This window comes from Phaethon aethereus (genome assembly GCF_964289735.1).
Source record: "Phaethon aethereus genome assembly, chromosome: 12".
In the NCBI taxonomy this organism is placed as follows: domain Eukaryota; kingdom Metazoa; phylum Chordata; class Aves; order Phaethontiformes; family Phaethontidae; genus Phaethon; species Phaethon aethereus.
Window position 1 is genome coordinate 4,141,847 of NC_138588.1, and position 15,839 is coordinate 4,157,685.

At 42.0% G+C, this 15,839-nt stretch overlaps 1 protein-coding gene across 1 annotated transcript in view; it reads left to right on the forward strand.

Annotated features, from left to right (window-relative positions):
• The window catches only part of ADAMTS17 (ADAM metallopeptidase with thrombospondin type 1 motif 17), a gene marked incomplete at its 3' end in the record, with an annotated part of 194,530 nt that overhangs the window by 105,818 nt on the left and 72,873 nt on the right, over nucleotides 1-15,839 (forward strand). The window contains exons 11-13 of the mRNA XM_082005379.1: nucleotides 7,181-7,282; nucleotides 8,984-9,129; nucleotides 14,317-14,483. Of these exons, the coding sequence (XP_081861505.1) occupies nucleotides 7,181-7,282; nucleotides 8,984-9,129; nucleotides 14,317-14,483 (415 nt within the window). The remainder of the gene's footprint in view (nucleotides 1-7,180; nucleotides 7,283-8,983; nucleotides 9,130-14,316; nucleotides 14,484-15,839) is intronic.

Consider the following 15,839-nt stretch of genomic DNA (forward strand, 5'->3'; position numbering starts at 1 on the left):
TACGTTGAATTTTTTGTATTGTTCTACAAGGAAAAGAGTAGAACTGGAAAGCAGTTAACTCTCAAGGATGATTTCCATGAGAGTTCTTTAACTGTCAAGGGCCATTTCTGCAAGAGTTAAAACAATCTTTTTAATTTTATACACTTGTGTCTGATGTTGGTGACTTTCCACTCACAGAAGTATTGATGAAGAGGCTGTTCATTGAGTTATTGGAGTTACATTGATGAAAAAAATATTATAAAGGGGAATCAACTCTAAATTTGTTTGTTGGCTCCAAGAAGGCAGGTTATTGGTTCTGTTCATCTAAAAAGCATAACGTGCACATGTGTTTCTGTATGTTCTGAAGAAACAAGGGGATTACCAGGTAGTGAAAATAAGGAAATGTTTTTTAAGAAAACTTTTCTAATTGCATCTAAGATTATATGATGATTTTTAATAATACGAACCGAAATGCTTTCTGTCCAACAATAAAGAGATCCATTCTTCTTTGTCATCAATAAATTGCACATTATGAATTTGTGGGATATACCCAGTTTTGTTAAAATGAGACGTCAGTGGATATCAACCATTGCCTGAAGATTCTAGGATAGTCCTTGTGATTCTTTTTCAGGCCTTCCCTTGACTTTTGGATCAGGTCTGTCATTTGGACGGATAGACAGATACTCCCACTGTTGGATCTACTACTTGTTCCTTGGAATATCAGCTGTAGAGAAAGGTCAGCAGCTGGCCACTGATACATGTATGCAAGGTTCACAGTTATCTTGTCTGGGGCAACCCATGGCTCCTTTTCAAAAGTGCCTTCCAATTTTACAGGATTTTGATTTTAAGCACTTTCATCTAGTTTTCAACAGCAAGATGTTCCGTCTAATAGCTGTGGCAAACAACAGTGCTTGCCTCCTTGTGATCCCTTGTAGCTTGTCAGTTGTTTTTGCACTCAAAATTAATTAAAGGAAATTGGGGACATTGTCTTTCTCACCTTCTTGTGTAAAGAATTCCTCCTCAGAAGCATGCTGTAGGGCTTCAAGATAGTATACATAGTGTTTTGAACAGGAAAGCAAGTGTAAATTGTGTGTTTATTGTACTTAATAGGTGTTAATTAGGATTCTGTTTATAAGCATATTTTCTCTCATGGTTTAGCTATATGCCAATCCAAAACCTTGGCAAAATAAAAGAGATCTGATACTTCATTGAAAGCCAGCCTATTTATAAGCATGCCTGTGTGTTATGTGGTCTCTTGCTCTTCTTCCTTAGGATACTTACTCTTTCTAAGTCCTTCTTCATAATTTCCTCATTTTGACAGCAAAATTGGTTTCATGGTGGTTTAATTCTGCTGCTAGAAATAAGAGGTTCCTCTTTCCAATGGGCAATAGGCAGCAGGAACAAATTCATTCTCAAGATAAATAAGTGTTTCTTTTTTTTGGATGAATCCAAGGTGAGGGAGTGAACGTGTAGGGAATGAACAAGCTTCTGTAGAGTTGTTCCCTGGTGGGAAGGACATCTTTATTCCTTGGATTCTCTTTATACTTTGGACATTTGGAAGCTCCCCCTTTTAGGTAATAATCTGAGGCTTTGAGACGGGGAAGTATTGTGAGGCCTTTTCGTCTCACTGAGACCATATGAGGTCATTGGGCAGAATCGTGCTGATTTTAGTAACAGTAGTGATGCAACAGCTAACCCAGAAACTAGCAGACTCTAGACTTACTGCCTGTGGGCAAAGAGCTGGCTGAATTAATTCTGGTTTCTCCTCATTTCCAGCTGCAGCACTGAGTTAAAGAACCTAAAATAGATTACTTCCCTAGAGCTGCGTGTGAGTGGTCTTAGCGCTTCACACGCTGTGAGTCTGTGCTGGCACACGTGTGGGATGGAGTTACATGTAAGGTAAACACCATCTACAGAAACAGTATGTCTTGTGAAAAAGTATGAAAAGCTGTGAAAGGTGGGAAGGCCCACAGCCAGACATGTTCCTGGGAGTATCCCAGGAGTTGTTTCTGGCTTTACCCTGAAGTTTGGCCAGAGCAGGCAGTGCGAGCCTGTGGCTGTGACGCTGAGCAGAGGACTGCAGAGCTCTGAGCAGCGTTTTTGCTTGTCTCCCAGCAGATTTTCAGCAGGACATTCAATTCCTTTCTGTTCCTCATCTTCCTACCTACAACAGAGGGATAAAGCTTCCTTTATCTCCAAGCTCCCAGGAGTCTGTTTAGATTGCAAGTTCTCTGAGGAAAACACCTGGCACAGTAAGGCCCCTTTCTCAAATAGATGCCATTATAATCCCTGTAATTGGAAGCGTCGTTCACCTGCTGAGTAGGTATCTCCTAGCTTGAGAGACTGTGATCTCTCTCAGGACTGCTTTCTAACAGCTGTGCAGACAAGTTTTTCTATCTTCCAAGCATTTCTGAGAGTCTAAAATTTGCACCTTTTATAAAAATTCAATTTTTATTTTTTAGTTTTATTTTCTGTCTGTATAAATTCCTTAAGCGTTCAGTTGAACAAACATTTAAATTTAAAAAAAAGGAAATGTAAATTTTATTGAAATACTACTTTTCAACAACCATCTCACTTTTTGAAATTTTATTTTGTTCTTGGAAATATGTCAAACTGGGAGCTGATCCAAAGATGACCTTTCCCCACAGACAGTTTCAACAAATCAATATTTTTCCAGCGAACAATATCTATCATTGGAAGATCCTAACCGGCACTTTTTGAATGTTGCAAGGAAGACTTTGCAGGCAGAGGCCTGCCATCTAAAAGCTGATTGCTGAATTTACAATTAGGAGTAATACAGCTCTTTTGATGGCTTCTTCTGTAGCAGCGTAAGCTCTGAGCTGCCACTCATATACAAGCAACTTCCTTTCAAGTCCTGCCATTTCTCACTTTGATATTTCCCCACAAAGCTGACTATTTAACTATTAAAAAGTCAGTCACTGTGACTGGTTAGCTATAGGACTGTTTAATGGGGATTTTTGTTTGGGTTTCTATTGTAGTTGAGGAGGATATACGATCTCTTTTGAAATGAGCTATTAACATGATAAAACATCTTGGGAACATACAATACCAAAGCTGATGGTTTAATCTTTGCTGGGGTATCTGAATGCTGTATTAAATACAGGGGACTACAGTAATGAGTGTTTGAGCTTTGTAGTGGTATGGCACTAGAACACAGAGCTGAAGCGCAGTTACCAGATTTTTCTGAAACTGTTTCCTGAAATATGCTTTGCATTTAGTGTTCAGAATCAAACACAGGGATACTATAAAAATCCTATGTTTTCCATACCTCAAAGATGGGAAATTTCAGAAAGTTTGGTATTGCTGAGAGATTTTTCCTTTATTTATCTCCCTATAAATATAGGTGTGTGTGCATGTGTGTGTATATATGTATATGGATGCAAAAACATACCCGTGTATCTAAATATACACGTACACGCATGTATGTGAATGCACCCGCTGTTTCCATAGTCTGGGCTCAGTTCTGTGGTTCCGCTGGTACAGACACACCTGTTTGGGGTTATCTGTGGCCATGGCTTTCCCCAGGCCATGGCTCATACCTGGGCATGTTAGCTGGCTTTATCAACTTCCACGTTCTTGGGGGCTATGGAGGAATTCTAGTTGGCAACCAAGATTGTACAAAAAAGCTGCTTCACTTTTATGACTTTCTGTTTCCACATGCCCCTTTCCTCTTCCAGTTTTACATCAAAGAGGAGAATTTAACCCTGACTAATCTACCTGTAGCTTATGATCCAGGGACTTGAAGCTGAAGCTTAACAAATACTGGCCTTGCATAACGCACAGATACTTAGCAATGGTGCTCATATGTGTCTAGGACAACTTCTTTAGGGATGCAGTGAATTCCATTACATCCTCAGACAGGATGTCTTTCTGACAGAAAGCAGAAGCACAGGGTTTCTTCTGCAACCACGAGACAAAATTTCTGTCTCGGTCGTTCAAAAGATGAGGCTGGAGGGTTTCTCATCACATTCTGCTCTGAAGCTTTGTGGTTATATGTAAGAGAGGGGCTGAAGCCTAGAAAAGTGAAAATATGTGCTATCCTCACCCTTCATCTCTGAAGCTTCCCTTCATTTTACATATCGGTATTCCCCAGCCACAGTTTGAAAGGAGGCATTGCTGGCAGTGTTTTCACGAGATCACTGTCCACAGTCATCAAGGGAGAAGAAAGACTCCAGATTGTCCATTAATTCCTGAATTTGGCATAATAGTAACAGCATTTATAGGTCACCAACACAATTATTTGTAATGGCAAAGAAGCTGTTAGACTTTAGGAAGTCTATCAAGTTCATAGACTGCATTCAATTGTGTCCTGTAGCTACATGTAGCACATCCTGCCACTGTGGCTAGAATCTCCTACAATACCTTCCACTTAGGTCTGTGACATGCTTTTAACATACCTGAACTGCTTTTGAATCCTTTTTAATCATTCATATGTCTAATCTTAATATAAAGAATAACCCATCACCTTTAGATCCCAGTAAGTTAAACCAGATGCAAGGGTGCTGTAGCTTTACAACTAGGAAAATGAGCATCCCCTCAGAGATTAAGTTTGACATTTTGGGGGAAAGCCTTTTCATTTTAAATGGTTTATTGCCTAGATTAGTGTTCTTTCTGTAGCACTTGTGGACAGTTAATTGATGTACTTTTGGTTTTAGTCCTGTCCAGGGAAGGCGGGATTTTGAGAACCTGGGAGTTGCAGTGTGGAACAATTGATTTCTCAGTAAGCTCTGAAGTGTCTGGCTTGTCAATTCTTCTGCCTCAGTGTACCTATCTGTAAAACAGTATGTGATGTCCTTATGGCTAATTGGTGCTTAAGTGCTTTCAGAGCTGTGGGTAAACCACTAATTAGTCACAGTCACTTAGTCAAAATTACTAAAGTCTGATATTTTCCCATATGCTCTATTAGTTCGGGGAAAATGTCTTGAAAATTCATTGATTTAGGCTTCCCTGGTGTATTTGCTGTTGTTTGTTTGTTTGATGATGACTTTCTGTGTTGTGGTTAATACAGATGTTGCTGAATTGTGCTGTCTGCTTCTAGTTTTTGTGAATGTTCTTTTGGTTTAAATAGCACAAAATCCTCTTTACAGAAAGAAACGTGGAAATAAAACAGGATGCAGATACTGCTGTGATAACTATTTTGTTTCAGTATGTTCTACATCATTATTGGGATTTATCTCATTTGCACCCTCTGCCATACAGATCTATTTTATATAGACATACCAATGTGCATATACACAAAACACAGATGCACCCATAATCTCTTACATTACATTGTCAAAGAACCATAAGGTTGAAGTGTGTTGACGCAACTATTTAATGAGGTGCAATAAATCTTGACAAGACCAGCTGGCACTAGAGTCAGGCTTCTCATCTTTTTACCATTACATTGAAATGTGAACAATAGTGGAAAGAAATGTAACTCTTCTTTTTCTTTTTTTTGGTACTCAGATCTGTAGCACTGTATTGAAATCATCCACTTTCATGGAATGCAAAGCATGGTGGATGCTTTGGAAAATGTTAATGATGTAAAGGCCCCTTTTCCTGGTTCTTTTTCTGAAATTCTGAAAGCATATTGATCTGACAGATCACACAAGTGTGGTCAGCGTTAATATCCCTGCAACACACATTGGCTGAGCAGAGCAGCAATGTTGAGTAACGATACCCAGAATGTGTTTCAAGTCTAGTGGCGAGATGTGCTGTACCTCTTGCTGCTCTTGCCCTCACATACTCACTTTACACTTTCTCTAGCACACTGGTCTCTAGCAGCTACTTCTCACCACCAAACCTTTACTAACTATGCTCCTGCCTGTCACCAAGCTCCTCCTCTGCTGCATGGCACACCATGAAATCTTTTCCTCTTTCTCATTCTGCCTTAAGATCTTCTTCTGCTGGAGGGTAGGAGGGCTCTGCAGAGGGATCTGGACAGGCTGGATCGATGGGCAGAGGTCAACTGTATGAGGTTTAATAAGGCCAAGTGCAGGGTCCTGCACTTTGGCCACAACAACCCCATGCAACGCTACAGGCTTGGGGAGGAGTGGCTGGAGAGCTGCCCGGCGGAAAGGGACCTGGGGGTGCTGGTTGACAGCCGGCTGAACATGAGCCGCCAGTGTGCCCAGGTGGCCAAGAAGGCCAACAGCGTCCTGGCCTGTATCAGGAATAGTGTGTCCAGCAGGAGCAGGGCAGCGATCGTGCCCCTGTACTCGGCACTGGTGAGGCCGCACCTCGAATCCTGTGTTCAGTGTTGGGCCCCTCACTACAAGAAGGATGTTGAGGTGCTGGAACATGTCCAGAGAAGGGCAACGAAGCTGGTGAGGGGTCTGGAGCACAAGTCTTATGAGGAGTGGCTGAGGGAACTGGGGTTGTTTAGTCTGGAGAAGAGGAGGCTGAGGGGAGACCTTATCGCTCTCTACAACTACCTGAAAGGGTGTTGTGGCGACGAGGGTGTTGGCCTCTTCTCCCAAGTAACTAGTGATAGGACAAGAGGAAATGGCCTCAAGTTGTTCCGGGGGAGGTTTAGATTGGATATTAGGAAAAATTTCTTCACTGAGAGAGTGGTCAGGCATTGGAACAGGCTGCCCAGGGAGGTGGTGGAGTCGCCATCTCTGGAAGTGTTCAAAAAACGTGTGGATGTGGCACTTCAGGACATGGTTTAGGGAACATGGTGGCGCTGGATTAATGGTTGGACTTGATGATCTTGAAGGTCCTTTCCAACCTAGTGATTCTGTGATTCTCCCAAGGGGCGTTGCTGACTGATTAGAGCTACCACCAGGGTCCAGCCAGGCTGACTGTGTTACTTGAGTATCTTTAAAAAAAAATACAAGTTATTAAGCAGCTCAGACATCTAAGCATGTAGCATGGTTCCAAAGCATCCATCTTGGCATCCCATATAGGATTCTTTTTTTAATGGACCAGGCTTACTCTTGTGAAAAGAAATCTGTTTAAATAATGCACTTCTTGTTTTGGGTGGGTTTTGTTCCTGACAATGGCATCCATCAATCGCTTTTATGTTTCCAGCCCCACCACTTAATGCCAATCTATCCTTAAAAAATAGTTGCTCCCAAACCAACTAGATGCCTCTGGATTCACTTGAGAAAGACTGCCTGAGCTTTGCAGTGTATCCCATAATGGTAGCTGTCATCTCCAAAAGTAATAACTGAACCTCGCTGCTTTGTGATTACAGCATTTGATGTGTGCTGGGCTCTGGTGCCTGGTGGAAGGAGATACATCCTGTAAAACAAAGTTGGACCCCCCTCTGGATGGCACTGAATGTGGTGCAGACAAGGTAATCAAAACGCTCGGTAGCAGTCGCTTGTTTTTTTCCAGCATTGTCTGTGGAATAATGTTTCCAAGATGTTCAGTATTTACCATAAACCCATATTTTATACTGATTCTGTTACAGAAACGGTTCAATTAACAGCTGGATTGGGTTAAGTCTTTCTGATTTTGTTACGTGTATTTCAGTAGCCTCTGGAGACCTCAGTAGTCAAGTTCTTGTGGTCTAGGCACTATACAAACACTGCAGGAAAACCCCATGCCTCACTCTGCTAAGTGTACAGACTGAGTACCCTGCGAGTCATGTTAGGTAGTAGCTTGCAGTCCTGTCACCTCTGTTCATTGCTGTCAGTGGTGTTTCATGACTGAGGTGTTTTTTCAGTGTAAGCTAAGTAGTAGCATTCTTGGCTATTTTTGAGGTAGAGAGTGCATTCAGGCTGACATTTGGGGAGTGGAGAAAGATGAGGAAAGAAAAATAGGGTACTTAAAAACTTTGTAGATTCTAAAAGTAGTTCAAAAAGTGTTGAGCTCAAAGTCAGTGATGTTCAGGTTTTTTTGAAGTATTGTTTGCTGTACTGTATCTATATAGTCAGATGTCTAAGGCATATATGGACTTTGCAGAATCCAGGTCAATGTAGAAAATTGTTACAAGCAACACAAAATAAAATCTCAGATTAGTGGATCTCCCTCCATTGAAAATCACCATTCCAGTAACTGGCTTCAGTGCCATAAGGGTGGGAGTTACTGAGGCACAGCTGCTGCCTCCCAACCGGCCTACTGTGCTAAAAGAAGTTGACGTAAGTGAACACGTTTAACCTCCGAGATGGGCTGTGCTTGGTGGTTTGAGGTTCGTAAATGTATGTGGTTGATTCTCCCAGTGCAGCTGATAACTTGTTAGGCTACAAAGGAACTTCATTGGTTTGGTAACTGCCAGCCCCCTACTTACTGGTTTTGGATTCTAATATTTTTTATATGTTGTATGGTTGGGGAGGTAAGAAAGGGTAAAATTGAAAAGTTTGTTGCTAAAAATCAAAGATTAGAGACCTTTTCTTTGCTTGCAAGTAAAGATAAACAATGACAAGAAAAGCTGGGTCCTGGAAAGCATGACAAGGAAACTGAGACAAAAGATTTTTAGATACGTGTTTTTCTAACTACAGGAGTCCTGGTGATTCTTTTGCAAGACTGCTAAGCAGTGCTTACTGTATCATATCCTGGACAGAGCAGGAGAATAGGCCAAATTTGCTGCTTGGTCAGGAGCTAGCGCAACCTATTAGAATCAAAGGTTGTTTGGGGCTTTAACCAGGTTTGATCCAAAATACCTCAATTATTTTGTACATACTGGGAATACTGCTGATGAAGACATTGCTTTGGGGTATAATTTCTTGGACTTGTTTTCTGTGAATAGTGTGGCTTTAAGTCTTAGCACTTAGACAATTATCTGCTTTATAAAGCAAGGGACTGAATTCTGTGATTATTTTTTTTAATGACAGAACTCCCTTCAGAGGTTCGTTGAAGGTGACACTTAAATTTCTGTTTTTCACCTCCTTCCTTTCTCCTCCTCCTACCTCCACCTCACTGAAGCCTTGAATCTCTAGAAACTTAAACATGGGCTTGTTATAATCTCTCAGACATCCTTTCAAGTCCACCTGTGCAGGAATGTTTGCAAGATCAGGGATTCTTTCCTGCCTGTGCTAACACAATTGCATTTCAGTGGTGCCGAGCTGGGGAGTGTGTCAGTAAAACTCCCATCCCTGAGCATGTTGATGGAGACTGGAGCATGTGGAGTCAGTGGAGCATGTGCAGCCGGACGTGTGGCACAGGAGTGCGATTCAGACAGCGGAAATGCGACAATCCTCCGTAAGTCTTTACATCATGCTGATTTCTTTTTGCATGTAGCACTTAGACATCCTTTCTGCAAGAATACAGGGAAGAAATAGGCAGCAGAGGTGCACAGAGGACATGAGAGATTTCTTGTTCACAAGCAGCAAAGAACAGGTCAAAATCCTGGAATGACGTGAAGTACATTCTGTGGAAGTGGCTTGAAGTGTTACCATTGGAAGTGGCCCATTGCAATGATTCAAATATAGACACAATTGAATCAAAGATGCATAGTTTGGCAGAAAAAATAATGCTGTGTTTTCTCTCCAGCACTGCAGTGAATGAGGAGGAGTTGATCTGGATTTACAGACCAAACTGAGCCAATATGCCTTAGAGATCAGTTTTGCAGGGAGTGCTGGCTCTGGGCTTGGGAAATGATAGAGTGGCTGACAGTGGTCCTAGTGTTATATAGCTGTGTTGCTAAAGCACCTTGAGATATTCTGTACATCAGGATATGCTGCATATGGAAAGGAATGTTTTCCCACACACAGAGTGCAATGGGTGCTATTTAGCTCCTGCACAGTGACTACAAACAAGCCTATGGTCTCTGCTTGGACTTGGACTTTCTTCTGATTCAGGAAGAAATGTAAGTTATGTTACCTCCCATGTGCCATCCTTCATCCCTCAGGTTAGTTGAGGCACATCTGGAAGTCTTATCTTCTTATGGGAGGCCTGACCAGGTTATCATGGTGGCTATTTAATTGACCACCCCTCTTTGTGTGCATTATAACTTCTGAAGATCAATGAGAGTGCCTACAGTCTTGAGAGCAGCCTTCCAAATTGTGTTTCTGTAACTTTATTCATATTTTAAGGTTTTCTCCACAGACAAAGCATAGGAAACTTCTCTTTTTAAATAGGGCCTGAAATTCTGGATAGCAACGTAGTCACTTTGAAGACATACCTAAATGATGGATAGGCATACACTGGCTGCTGCTGAGCTGTATTCACGTGAAAGGGATATTTTTGTTTATTCTGCTCCTTAAATAACACTGAACTGCAATTGCATGTCTATAATTTCCAGGCTTGATTTGTACCAGCTCATTTTCCTGAACAAGGGACTGAGCTGGTTTCTTAGCTGTCAGGTACAAAAAGTCTCTTTAACCACAGTGCTGACCAAACCTAAATCCATTCATCATCGTTCCTTAAATTACAGGAAATGCTCCCTCCAAGATTGCACACTGATTTTAAAATTCTCTTGCTCATATACATTCTTGGCTGGGGATACACACGTGATCTTCTTTTGCTTCAAATTCCTGGCATCAGCCCACTTCTTCTGCAGCTGGTTTATTCACTGTCCAAAAATATTGGCTGAGGGATTTATCTTTTATATATATTTGGTCTTGGGATTTTTTTTTAAACTGGAATCTCTACTCCTGCCAGCTGACTTTTGAGCCTGTGGGACTATCAGTGTTTTTAAACCAGTTGCTTCACTGTTTGATTCGGGTTTTCCTCTCTGTAATTTCTGTGAGTATTTGCTTGCATTGCCTCCAAATGGTTGTAAGGCAGTGTATTATGCAGTTTGCACGTGCAGACTTTTGAGTTGTACTGCCTTGTGTTCTTCTTTAGGCTTTCGACTGTTGTCATACAATGGGGTTGCAGAGAAAACAACTGGCTTAAACAGAACATCGGAATGAGATCTACACCCCTTCTCCAGTCTCTTCTTGTCATGTGAAAAGTGTCACAATAGTATAAATGGGCTTTGATCTCTTCAGTTTCATTAGTGGGTGGATTCTCTTGGCACAAATACAGTGGAAGATGTTCGTGAAGTTGTCTACCAAGAGATCTCACACAGTCACTGTTTCAGGCATGTGTCAGGATGTTACAATAAATTATACTGTTTATTGGAAATCCCAGGCAGTGATAGAGCCTGTGTTATACAGGGCTTGGGACCTGGGATTCCAGGGATCTTTCCCTTCAGATTCTTTTGCAGAATCTGATAGAGATGATGCCCAAAGTCTTGGCCTAAGCATTTGGAGAGGTGCAAGGAAAACAAGGATGAAGCTACAAAAATGGTGTGAAGCAGGAAAAGAAAGGCATATGAACAAGTATTAGGTAACTGTTTGTGGAAGACCAGAGAGAGGGACTGTCATTGTTTTTCTTCATCTTGCATGATGAAACCCCTCAATATCCTGTTTAAACATGCCAAAAGGCCTGTAATACCGAAATACTGTTACAGAGGTCTGTTAAGTAAAAGATTACTGACAGAAATTCTGCATTCCCTACCCAGAGCAGAACATAATCAACATGGCAGAGCTATGTCTTGTCCATTTCTCTGACTGCCTGTCCACACCTGTTTATCTGCTTGTTCCTGAACCCTTTGAATAGACGCTGTATATTCTACTAGTGTTTTTCTAGAGCTAGTCTAGTAGAAAGCAGCAACATACTACCAAATAAAGTATGATGCTGTTGGACAGAGGGGAGCTGAGGTGGGAAGATCCTCTTGGGTGTATAATTTTTGTTGAATTACTAGGAGTAGAAATGTCCCTCAGATCTGTAGGATGCTCTGTTGTTTTGTGGCTGATGAGATGAGTGCGTTCAATTCTTTGGTTTTGGGAGACACTACATCAGTTGGAGACAGTTCATTTTAGTCCTTAATTAGAAAGGGAAGACAGGTCAGGCTGCTGAAGGGCCAAGCAGAGTGCAGACCAAAAAGCACTTTGTTCCCGCAGCTCCCACTGGCTGGGAGTGGTGGGTGCTCAGGAAGTTCCTGTCTTCTAATGGATTTCGCTGGTACTTTATTATTGCCAGTGACCATTATTACCAACAGGGAGAGCTGCTTACTTCCAGTCTGCATTGGCAAACTCATAGAAAGTCCCTCACATGTTAATGACATCTTAAGATTAAACCAAAGCAACTGCTGATGAACACAGTAAATAGTAGTCCTGCTGTGTGTCCTGTTACCATGGCCATCATCTTGACATCCTGCTCTCAAAAGAGCGCTCTGTTACTCTTTGCATATTCTGACTGCTTTTTTGTTGGTTTTTGTTTTCCTGTGCATGTATACACAAACGTGCACAGGGTCACTTATGTTCAATGGCTACATCTCTTTTGCTGAAACCAAAGTTTGTGTATCTGTCTTTATGTGAGTGCAGGGTTCATGTGGGAAGGAGCCTGCGTCATGCTTTGAGTCATCTGGACTGAGTGTCTGTCTCATCCAGTCTAAGGCAGCAGACACAATCCTCCCAGAAGATTTCTGCATCAGTCTCAGCACATCTGCTGCCTTGCATGTGCCTGTGGCAGAGAAGAGGCGTTAGCAGTGCAAGCAGGTGTTCGTTGAGGCTTTTTTTCTGGTGACTCTCTGTGATGTCACAGCATCACTGGAGATTGGATCAATGCAGCATTTCCATTAAAAAAAAAATTAAAACACTTTTTCTGGGATTTACAGAACTACTGTAAAAATTTGATCTAGGCTGAAATTTGGCATAAAGCTCTTCTATGCAGAATCAAATGTTTGTGTTGCACCAAATGCTGAATTCATCAAGTCCAGCACAGCTAGGAAATCAAAGGCCCAGTCTTATAGTCTGCATATAAATGAACAGGGCAACTCTTGCTAGGACCACTGACACAAACTCTTGCTAGGACCACTGACACAAATAAATTAGATACAATGAGGGACTTGTTTCTAATTAGCTGAGTGATATAACCTGATGTTCATTGCTCTTCTGGGAGGGAGGATGGAAGAAGTTTTTGGAATGAACTGCCATACTGCTAAAACTTGGAATTTGGCTGGAGTTGCTTTTTATAGCCATCTGTTAATGAAAAGTAAGAATATGACTTTATCCGTCTGCTGATTACAGCTGGGGAGGTAGGTATGTGACATATTCAGGAGAATATCAGATGCAGCTAAAGAAATTATCTGTTAGAATGGCCAAGTCTTTTGCTTACTTGGATTTTTTGTTTGTGTTTTGTTTTGTTTTGTCTTGCAAAGAAAATATAGGCTATCATTGACAGTTTGAGTTTTCCTTCTTCTCTGGGGAATCATAAAAAAGAATAAATAGATTTTGCAAGTTCTTAATCCTGATGCTGGATTAGTGGCCTTTCCTGCATGTTTAAAAACCAAATGTGTAAAATGGCGTGGTTTTCATGGGTGGAGATTATCTGCTGCACAGATTTGTTTCTGGACACCCTATTACAGTACAGGTTATAGCTACTTCTATGTTATTTGAGTTTCAAACTGCTGAAAACAGAACCTTAGAGAATATGTGCTGAGAGAGACATTTGCTCTGTCCCCATTGTTTGAGGCAGGGGGAAAGCAACTGGTGGGAAGAGAAAGGTGAAACATTCCAGGTTGCCTGCCTCTGCCTTGGGTACTTGGTGTGATCCTGGGCACAGTAATGTCACCATGGTGCCTCTAGGTTCCCCATTAAGAATATAAACATTTAGCTTTGGTATTTGTGATTGAACCACAAATTATCTTCTGCACCTCCTGACTGTGCAAATACAAATAATACTTAGACTTCACATGTTGTACTCAGTGCACCTTCCAAAGCCTAACCTTCACAAGTCACCATCAGTTAAGAAACTTGTCCCAAGTCACTGAAAAGTTAGTCAGAGCGCAGGCCTGATGTCATGGCAGAACCCAAAGTTTGGGAGTGCCTTACTTCAAGTCCTGTTCTGAAGCTGATGGTACACACACACACATTCTCTCCACTCTTTCTCAGTCATTTGCCTGCTCCATCTGAAAATAGGTTAGGATAGGAATGAATTGCTGTTGAAGTCAAAGAAGAAATTTAGGTCAGCAGTGCAAAATTACTCACATCCCTTGATTTGTGACCAGAATGCAAACAGTTAAACACTCTGTAACTTCTAAGAAGGCTGCTTAGTGCCCACAGGTGAATAGCATTTTGGATTAACTGTTCTCTGAGGTGTGTGATGTGTAGGCAGCTCCTAATTATTGATCTGTGTATGGGATACTATAAAAGAACGTGCTTCTGAAGTACTCCAGAGCATCTGTTAGGATAAGCAAATTATAGATCCAGAATGAAGCTTGAATACGTTTCTGTCAGAGCCACTGAGAGCAGGATTTGCCTTCCAACAGGAATATCTGAGAGGAAGGATCCTTCCTGCTATTTCAGGAGTTGCCTTGGACAGGGAAAATTAGCCGAAAGTGTGCCTGTGAGTAGCTATGCTCTTCCTGCTGACCCTGGTTTCTCTTTCCCACAATAGCCCGGGGCCAGGTGGGAAGAACTGCCGGGGAGCCAGTGTGGAGCACACTGTGTGTGAGAACTTACCCTGCCCTAAGGGTGTGCCAAGCTTCAGGGACCAACAGTGCCAGGCCCATGACAGATACACCAACAAGAAGAAAAGCCTCCTGACAGCTGTCATTGTTGATGGTAAGTTTTTTCATCTTCCTCTGTAATTAATTCCTTGCTGTTCTTTCCCTGCAGCTTCTCAACCATCTTGATTTCATCTGCAAGACTCCCATTTGTTGATGAGAACACTACAGTATGTTCCCCTTAGCTACAGCTGAAAGACTAATTACAATTAGTTGTTCCTGCAGCTGCCCTGCTCTTCTTTTAGCCTTCTTAACAGAAGATACAGAGCTGTCAATTCTTTACTCATCTTCTTGTAATGCTGGGGGAGAGGTGCCTTAACTTGATTCCCAGTCTGAACAGGCAACTGTTTGGGAATGGGAGTTTAAACATTAGAAAGTTCAAATTAATTTGGAACCAAAAAAAAGAAGGATTCCCTGGGACGTTTTTGATGTCTGTCAATTTTGGGCATTTCAGCATGATTGCCTTTCCTATCTACATTCCTTTAATGCTTCCTTTGCTGGATCTTGCTGTTCAGCTAGTATTCAACCAGATGTTGGGGGGATATGAAAAAGGATTGTAATAATGTCCTTTCTGCAGGAACAAATATCTTTCACTACACTCTGCTGAAAAGCAGACAAGGCTAGTTTCACTTGGTCATCTTAAAGACATGCTTGAACAGTAGAGAGTGGTGTTGGAACTGATAGCAGAAGACCAGACATTGGATAAGCCCTTTCCTGTGCTAGCACTGACAAATTAGGTCTGACACCAGGACAAGCGTACAGACAGCTTTTCAGTTCCCATAGCAGACCCTCCAAGAGCACAATTCCTTGAGATGTCCCAGGAGACAGGCTGGTTTTGCTTGTTGTCCCCCTCTGATCCTCCCCACCCACCAAACAGTTTTGCTGGATGAATGCACAATGCAGAGCTACTTTCCTGACTAATTTCAGTCATAGAAAACTCTCGCAGTTTTTTCCAGGGGTGGGCTGTTTCACTCCTTTCTCCATTTCCAATCAGGAGCTATGGGTTGCTGAGGGTCCTGTAAATAGGAGAGAAAGAAAAAAAAAAGGACGATTCAGTGATCCCTGATCAGTGCTGCCAGAATTAGTAGCATATTGCAGTGCATATTGCATCATTCAGTCACAGAAAGGATATATGCTATTTCTTAGCCACCTGAAGACTGACCAAGCTATTGCTAAAAGCGAACATTGTTCCTGCTGTCTAGCAAAGCCTCACTCACCTGAGCCATGTTGCCCCAGTTTCCGTGAATGCAAGTTAGAAACCTCTCCTGCCCTGTTGCAGATCTCACAGCTGCAGGGAGAGAGGCTGTCCAGAGGCGGTCAGATTAGCGGTTTCCTGCACAAGCTGCTCTTTCAACAGCTTTCCCAGCTCCTCGGTTGACTCTGCAAGTGAAATCAAAATCCAGCCTCTGCGAAT